Source organism: Penaeus vannamei, chromosome 2, assembly GCF_042767895.1.
Source record: "Penaeus vannamei isolate JL-2024 chromosome 2, ASM4276789v1, whole genome shotgun sequence".
In the NCBI taxonomy this organism is placed as follows: Eukaryota; Metazoa; Arthropoda; class Malacostraca; order Decapoda; family Penaeidae; genus Penaeus; species Penaeus vannamei.
The window spans coordinates 51,515,627-51,524,944 of NC_091550.1; the positions used below are offsets into that span (position 1 = coordinate 51,515,627).

General features: G+C 37.2%; 1 protein-coding gene across 1 annotated transcript; it reads left to right on the forward strand.

Annotated features, from left to right (window-relative positions):
- The first annotated feature begins 709 nt into the window (after positions 1–709).
- On the forward strand, positions 710–9,142 carry LOC113802838 (nudC domain-containing protein 3). The gene is made up of 7 exons (XM_027353488.2): positions 710–1,015; positions 1,615–1,734; positions 3,707–3,811; positions 5,076–5,217; positions 6,287–6,433; positions 8,367–8,555; positions 8,882–9,142. Exons 1-7 carry the CDS (start codon positions 891–893, stop codon positions 8,993–8,995), a joined length of 942 nt encoding a protein of 313 aa, XP_027209289.2. The 5' UTR covers positions 710–890; the 3' UTR covers positions 8,996–9,142.
- Positions 9,143–9,318: the final 176 nt, after the last annotated feature.

Here is a 9,318-nt window from a genome sequence, read left to right on the forward strand (position 1 = left end):
TCTGTCAGTGACGTACAGAGGGGGGGGGGGCGAAGGGGCGTAGAGAGGAATAAGATAGTAATTTTGAAATTTATATTCAGAAGGAATGAAGTGTTTATTTCATAGTTCATTTGTGTGTACATAATTAAAATATCTCCATTTCTCACAATATTTCTCAGTACTAGGCTTTATACTTGAGTTTTTGAGGCGTACAGTCAATCACCAGACCTTTGCACATCACTGCCCCCCCCTTCTCTCTCTCTCCCTCTCTCCCTCTCTCTCTCTCTCTCTCTCTCTCTCTCTCTCTCTCTCTCTCTCTCTCTCTCTCTCTCTCTCTCTCTCTCTCTCTCCTTCTCTCTCTCTCTCTCTCTCTCTCTCTCTCTCTCTTTCTCTCTCTCTCTCTCTCTCTCTCCTTCTCTCTCTCTCTCTCTCTCTCCTTCTCTCTCTCTCTCTCTCTCTCTCTCTCTGTCTCTCTCTCTCTCTCTCTCTCTCTCTCTCTCTCTCTCTCTCTCTCTCTCTCTCTCTCTCTCTCTCTCTCTCTCTCTCTCTCTCTCTCTCTCTCTCCCTCTCCCTCTCCCTCTCCCTCTCCCTCTCCCTCTCCCTCTCCCTCTCCCTCTCTCTCAAGGGATACCATAGCTCATGATGATTTTTCATAAATGCAAATTTATATGTTATCAAAATTTCACTTTTAAATTATAAATATTTTAAGCCCCGAAAATAATTTAGAAATAATATAGGCTCGTTATTCACACATTGCAGATGTAAACAAAAGTGCTTCATATTCGAGGTTCCAGAAGTTCCGATGAGGTGGGGTCTGACAGTAATAGGAAGGGAAGAGAGACCAAATATAGTAGGGAAAGAGGAAGGAGAGGAATCGTTCAATAAGAAGCCCATCATAACTCAAACTCAACATGAGCGAGACATCCAAACGAGAGGACTGTCACGATCGCGTCTTGGCAGACGTCCTGGCGAAGGAAGGAGGCTCTGTCCCAGCCTTCCTTAACGCCGTTTTCGGTTTCCTGTCAAGGCAATGTCCGTAAGTACTGTCACTCGCTGGATGCAAGTGCTAATTACCTAATTTGAGATCTTGTTAAAACGTAAATATCTAGAATTGGTCCGCATTTAATCCCCATCAATTTTGGAATCAGTGGACTCCAATTAAATTCTACAAAACAAACATAGCCTCCCACATTTATTTGTTTGAAGCATAAGCCATTAAACACATATAGCATTAATAGTTAGCATCATTAGTGAGTAAGCAAATTATGAAAATATGAAAACTCCCTAACATATACAACAATGTAGGATTGAGCAAACTGCAATAATTTTTACATAATGGAGCAGATTTTATTTACATAATGACTGTGCTAACATAGGAAAACCGAACAACACTGATATATACAGAAGGAAGAAATACATTGCCATTTACATGGAAAACTTCATTCCTTCTGCTCTTATGTGGCTTGTCAATACTGATTTTAAGAATGTAAAGAATACAAAAAATGCACATAATAAATGATCCTTTGATGTCAATACTTTTTGGATCAGCAATGTAGAGCTTTCAAGAATATCAACTTTCCCATCTTTATGCTTTGCATATTCTACTAAGTATATTGACATGTTTCAATCTTACAGGGAGGAATTGTATAACAGCTCACAGATATCTGGAGAACATCTTATCAGTCAGTCTTACTGTAAGTGGCGGCAGAAGTACATGCAAGAGAAGACTCAGAAATCATTTCAGTCACTGCAGTGGTGAGACTTACTTAAGATAAAAGTTATTAGAAGTATAGACTTATTCCTTAGGAATTTTGAATCAACTGTAAAAGAAACTTGAAATAAGAAAGGTTTCCTGTCAATGCATCACTGCAGAAGCTCCTGATGCTCCTCCACCAACCCTACCTTGAACACATACCAGACCTCCTCCTGCCACAGCTATCTCAGTGACAGATATCCCCCACCCCCCAGAAGTTCAGAGGTGAGGCTTACTCTGAAGGCCCTTCAGCAAATCCTTTCTGCTCAGAGCTTGATGGACAGCCCAGGTGTTAATGATGGCCATGTTAAATAAAAAGACCTTCCTGTACCACACCTTGGACCAGCAAGTTGTTGGGTACTAGCTCACCATCTGATCACCACTGTTGACACATTTCATGCTGATGTAATCTGCTACCACCAATGGCTCATCCCCATCCATTGCAGTAGTATGGACTGTAGACAGCATGGTGACAATGCTGCGGTCCTTCCACTGAAATACCAGCAACCCCATCTTGCTTCTGTGGTAGTTTACATCACCCTTCCTCCTTACAATGGGCCAGATCTGACACAGAGCTTGTAGACCTTCAACCCGAACCTCACCCTCTTACTCGGGTTGAAGGTCTCGAAAGCTAGTCGCCTACGGTACTTCCACAACTCATTGGTGGCAGTATCCTGCTCCAGCACAAAGGTTGACTGGAATGAGTCGTTGAGGGATTCTACGACTGATCGGAACTTCCACATCCTGTCCTGTGGGAGTGGAGCTTCTTCCTCCACATGGGTAAAATGGAAGTGACTTGTCAACTGGTCAAACCGATCCATGGTCATGACCTTGGGAATGAGATCATGACAAGATGTAATTGGTTAACCAGTAGTTGTGATGATTAGGCACTCCATCTCCATTATCACACGGACCCCAAAGTATGCAAGAGTTCCTTCCTGGATGAGGGATTCCACTTTCTCATGTGAGGGTGGTTGGCTCTGTCTATCTCTATCCGTCTACCTGCCTGACTCTCAGTCTTTCTATTTATCTATCTCTGCCTATCTGCCTGCCTCTCTGTCTATCCATCTATCTATCTATCTATCTGTGTCTGTCTCCCTTCCTCCCTCTTTAGTCTCAGCTTATGTTTTCATTTTCACTTTGAATTTCTGTCTGCCTTTTTCTCTCCTTCTCCTCATAATTCCCTTACACCCTCCATCTGTATGTGACATCAAATCCAGGTAAGTGTAAGTAACGTTAACTTCACATCTTCTTTATATGACCTTAAGATATAACTTGTGGTTATGTGTGCTATAAGAAATTATCTTTGAAATATCCATTTACATAAACCTGATGTTACTGAGGTCCATACATTATGTCTTATGTAGACAGCTGAGAAAAATAGTGTCACATGTGAGACACCCAGAAATGGTCCATGATCCGGGTTTCCTGGTGGTGGGATGCCTGTCAATAATAGGTTAACAGGACATTTGGTATTTCTTTGCATGTTCACATTCATTCTTCATCTGGCTTTAGAGTTGAATTATCAAAGGATCTCGTATGAGGAGGGTAGGATGTTTTGGTTCAAGATAAACAGAATTGAGCTCAAACTGCTTAGGAATTCCTCTACATTTCAAGAAATTCATCTGGAATATCAAGAGGTGGTCATACAAGCATTTTTCCAATGATAAATTGGTTGTAATTCAACTTTTCCACTTCCCTCAACTATAGAGTTTGCATAATCCACTACTTGGTAGGAAGTAGAAACAGACTATCAATTGCTCAGAAATTGGTAAAGTGGGCATGGCAAGGAGATCTGCAGATGTCATGCAAATGTTTTCAAATTTGAAATGTGATATATAAGATGAAGATGCTTAGAATCATATGTTTTAGGAAGAAGTTGAGAACATATACAGCATGTTAATTAGTATGCAAAAATAAGTTGTTGAAGAATCTAGAGATTCCAGATATGCAATAAAATCTATTAATTCTCAGCAACCCAGAATGTGATGTACCTCCAGCTGTGGCTGAGGAAGAGGTGGCTGCAGAGGAGCCGGAACACAACATGAATGCTGACACTTCTCCCAAGACAGAAGCCCAGTAAGTTTCACATACCAATCATATGTAAGAATTTTTTATATATAGAAGAGAATGCTATTATTAATTATATTATATATTTTTTTTATCCCTTAGTAGTACTTGGCAGATTATGATTTTTTTTAAAGATTGATGCAGAAAAAAAGGGGGGGAAAAGAAAAAATACACACCAAACACAAATTTTTCATGTATTACAGATATATCACTAATTTTCTAGCAAATGACTGTGCTTCACTTTGTAAAGGTATTCATGTTCTGGAGAAACATGTGGATACTGGCACCTTGTTCAATATACTTGGCATGAAATTAAGTATTTTTTTTTTTGTTAGTTGTGCCTAATATACAAGGCAATATATATATATATATTTTTTTTTCTTTCTTTCTTTCTTTCTTTTCTTTCTTTATTATTTCTTTGAATTAAAGCATGGATCCTAGATCAGTTTTCCCACCTACCCTCCTCTATTAGCAGTCCTGGATATGAAGTGTCATGTTTTAATAGAACTTTGCAACTTTATTCTTACCTTTCATGTGGTCTTAAAATTTTCAGAACAGAGTTCAGTATAAAAGAATATACATATTAGCAGAACTATTGGATAATATACATTATCTTATGTAAATGAAATGATACTACTTATTATGGTACTGTCACATTATTTCAACACATTGCAAAATAATTTTGACAATGGCATTGGAGTGGTATGTGAGAATACAGATTTTTTGTTTCCTTTTTTTTTTCTTTTTTGAGTACCACATTGAATAAAACAACTTTACACAAAACCTTTTTTCCTGGGGTGGAACACCAGCTTAAACAAAGCCTTTTAAAAGACTTTATTCTTAAAATCTCTAGTCCATGGAAACCTAGCTCTGTAGAATCATTTTATCTTTTATGAAATTAGCATTAATAAAAGTGTAAAAAACTTTGAAGAAAGTTACTTACACTAGAAAAAAAGTTACTTACACTAGAAAAATATGACAAGGCATCCCACCATTGTTGTAGTACACATAGACACAAAAGCAGTAATTCTTGAACTTTTTTACCAACATACCCGGTTTTATCAGGTGAGGACACATAGGCCTACTAATTGACTCCTTGGAGGCTAAGCACTTGTGGAGTCATCTGTGTGTAAGGACAATTCACAAAGGAAAACTATAGTGGACATGACATGTTCTCAGTGATATTTGGTTAATTTGAATCAATGTAGAGACATGATAATGTATCATTATATCATTGTTAAAATAAAGTTGCTAATCCTCTTGCTTTCATCAGGAAAACTGTGAAGGAGGCCCACCCTCACAGCAGCTTCAATGCCATCAATGGAGCCGTTAGGGAATCTTATGCTTGGACACAGAGCATTGAAGATTTGGAAGTCAGGATATCTGTTCATGACAGTGTGCGGAAGGGAAGACAGGTGAATGATTTTGGATTGAATTGTCGTATGTAGTTTTATACATATAGTGCTATCTTCTTTATTTCACCTCTGTATGAGAGCTTTAATATGTATTTTTCTAATGTGTATTTTTCATATTTATTTATAAAAGAGTTTGTCTTTGTGGTGGAGTAATTATAGGAAAACTGTTTTTGGAATAAAAGTAAACATTAAAATGAAAAGTAATGGATAAGACACTAATACACTAGCACTTTTTCCATCAGTTTTGCAAACATGATGCCCATGGGAACAACCTTGGTGCCATTTAAGCGAGATCCTGGGAATCACAGATATCATACATGTCGTATTAAAGAAATATGATTATGTTTATTATATGGAAATCATCTAGAATATAAACTTAAATCTTCATGAGCTTATTTTATCTAGTTTATCAATAAAGAAAAAAATATTCTAGTTGTTTATATTCTCCATAGCACAGGATCAATATAGAAATATAGAAGAAAACAGTTACTACCATCTTCATCTGGGAGGAGTTCCACATGGATGTGATACATGCGGAAAGCTTCAAATTCATGTGCACCCATGAAAATTGATGGAAAATATACTAGTGGGATAGGGCCTTTAGCTTGCTTGTACATCTAACTACATTGTAGTGGTTTTATCTTCACACATGTCTACTTGTGAGAAGCAAAATAATTCAAAGAAATTATATTGGAAGATTCATCATACCTGACAATCAATTCTGAAAATATGAAACAGTATTTATTTTATTCAATCATGAAAAGCATGAAGGAGAACCACCCTTACAGTGGCTTCAGATATATTTTTAGAATGTTGATGTTAAATCTTTCATCTAGTAGTATTTACACAAGTTTCTCTAAAAATCAATCAAAGACAGATTGTCAGTGTTAATGTAATAATCAGTTATATCTCCATAATTATCATGTTTTGATTTATATTAATCACACAAACTCATTGCTAAGCTTTCTATGAGAAAGACAAACTTCCTACTCTTTTCTTAAATAGAGGTAGCAGATGGTCAGTAAATAATAGCATTTATGCCATCAAAATACAATTAGCATTTTTTCAGGTCAAAGTGAAACTTCAGCCTACACGCTTGGAGGTGGGTGCACAAGGGTCATCTACTGCATGGCAAACACTCACTACAGGAGAGTTTCCTCATGCAATCAAAGTGGAGGACTCAGTCTGGTCTTTGGTACCAGGAGACCACATATTGGTATGTGAACAAAGCAGATTTTTTTCTCTTTTCTTATATTTTTCCTTTTTTATACCCCATAATTTGGTGATTTTCCAAGAGTAAAACTTCTTAAGCCCTAAAGGCAGTAATTTGTAGGCCTTGCCTTGCTTCACAGCCAGAAATAACTTGAAATTTTTAACTTCCATCAAGGCCAGTTGTAATATATTACATATGAAGAGCTCAAATTTACACACAAGAAAGTTTATGTCACAGACTTTAACAAGCAGTAGAGCACTGAAGTTGAGGGAGAAGAGAAAAGAGAGAAGAGAGAAGAGAAAAGAGAGAAGACGAGAGAGAATAGAAAAAAAAGGAGTAAAGAGGAGAGAGAGAGAGAGAGGGAGTGAGTGAGTGAGTGAAATTTTCAACTTTCATTAAGGCCACTTTTAATATATAACGTATGAAAAGCTCAAATTTATACACAAGAAAATATATGTCACAGACTTTAACAAGCAGTATAGCACTGAAGTTTAGAGAGAAAAGAGAGAAGAGAGATGAGGGAAGAAAGAGTAGAAAAGAGAGAGAAGAGAAGGAAAGGGAAGGGAAGGGAAGGGAAGGAAAGAGATGGGAAGAGGAAAGAAGAGGAGAGAGAGAGCAATAAGATATACATTTATGTAAAACATTATATTGTTGGAGGGGCATTAGGGCAAGCGACACAAAGAGTATGGGTTGTTTATGTATAGTCAGCCAATTTGAAGATATGCACTACCAGGTTTATCTTCCAAAATATAAGAGTGAGCAACTCAAAAATTTTCACATGTGGGGATGTACTATAGCAGCACGACCCCGCAACTTGCAGCTCGGCAAGTTGCGGGGTCACACAAGTCCACAGCCTTGTCCTAACACCTCACCATCAGCCTCTTCTCAATGACACAGTATGGAGACTTGATTGGATGACACGGACACCTTGCAGCTGGCTTATTGGACTGTAGGCTACCCACATTCCCAGATCGATGGCACAGTTTAAGAATACTTAAGCACTAGCATCCAGGCTGAGATCAGCATTGCACAATCAATCCAACTGACCTCGACAGGCAGCAGTAACACAAGGCCTGCCCAGGCCTTTGCCGATGAGGAGCCTTCCTGACTCCCCCTGTAGACCTCCAACTCACCTCCAGCACCCACCCATATCTGTGGGAATTTACACACACAACCACCACTCCCTGAAGAAATAATAGACCAGTCAAATGGCAGATGCAAACCTATCTACCATAGTACCAAGTTTAGAAATGTTATGTTCATCTGGACATTTGGATACTTTAGATACTTGTTTTATTTTATTGAGTACTTTGAAAAATTATGCAACCATTTGCAGGGGTTGTGACAGAATTTAGTGATTAAGTAAATTAAAAGGCAGATGTGTTTGCTTATTCTTAGAGAAAGTTAAATGCTGGCTAATACATTAATTTACTCAAATGGCAGATTCCCTCATATGAGGGCATCTTATGGTGGTACAAAGGGTTTGGGAAGGTACATGCCATATTAAAAAGATTTTATCTTATAATTCCTGCTTTCATTCATTTGGTAGAAGAGGTACACATGAATTATTGGCTCAGGATTTGGGGGGTTTAGCTTGACGGAACTTTCCAAATAATTCCAATATTACTTCCTCACTCCCTACCTCCCACTTACAGTAAAAAACAACACATCAGTTTCTTAGATGTGTTACCTTAGACTGAATGTCTAAGGTCCAGATATCAAACAGAGCATCTTTGGATTTTAGGATTTAAGTAATATTTTGATATTGCCATGTAGTGGAAATGTATCTTATGGTTGGGAACAAGAAAACAAGATAGCTGTGCACTTTATATTAGGAAATTTTACTAAATATGAAGTCTGTATGTCCTTGGGTTTACCATATTTGAAACAGGTATTGAACCTGTATTTGTGACCAGTCTTACTGTGTCTCTTGTAGATCCACATGGAGAAGGCAGAGGAGCGGTGGTGGGACAGACTGCTGACCAGCGAGGACTCAATAGACTTAAAAACAATTAATGCAGAGAGGGACTTTGCCACACTACCTGAGGAAGACCAGCAAAGGATACAGGAGCTGGTTTGGAACAAGAGGCAACAGGAACTTGGTAAACCTACATCAGATCAGACGGTGAGTAATTGGCTTTCAAATTCGAAGAACTTCAACTTCATCTACAGACATTTTAGGAACAGATGAAGAAAAACATATGCAAACACATGGTTATAAAAAGAAAAGAGGTAAAAGAAAAAACAAAACAAAAATTAAATACATATATATATATATATATATATATATATATATATATATATATATATATATACATACATACTTAATTGTCTTATTCTTCTATAAGTACATGTCAGTTGTAGTTTAAAATATTTTTTTATAAAATATGTGCCTTTTTTTCTCTCCTAATACCGCAGCTGCTTTAGTTGATATATGATTTTTTCCAACAGAGAATGGAGTCAATGTTGCGAGAAGCGTGGAATGCTGAAGGTTCTCCATTCTTGGGCCAGCCTTATAATCCTTCTGTGATAAATTTTGCTTCTAATCTAAATTTTAATCGGTAGGATGGCAGTACTGTTCAAAAATTCATAAACATTTTATCTGATTTTTCATATAATGGAATTAAGAAATAGATCTCTTTAGAACAGTAACATGTGAATAGTTATATGTCTGTGTATTCAGTCTGGAATTGAAATAAATTATTAAACATATTTGGATGTATTATTTAACCAGTTTACATAATATACTTACACTTTTATGTATCTCGATCAGTGTATCTATCTATACATACGTATACTCTTTGCCTACTTTTTTAAAGCTGTAATTTCAGTTTAAGTTAAATGAATTATTTGGTAATGCAGAATATAAAAATTTCCCACTCATCTTC

Coding starts and splice junctions, on each gene's coding strand:
- LOC113802838 (XM_027353488.2), top strand. CDS start 891: ATGAGCGAGACATCCAAACGAGAGGACTGTCACGATCGCGTCTTGGCA. Junction 5,218..6,286: donor GTGTGCGGAAGGGAAGACAG/GTGAATGATTTT, acceptor GCATTTTTTCAG/GTCAAAGTGAAACTTCAGCC. Junction 8,556..8,881: donor AACCTACATCAGATCAGACG/GTGAGTAATTGG, acceptor TTTTTCCAACAG/AGAATGGAGTCAATGTTGCG.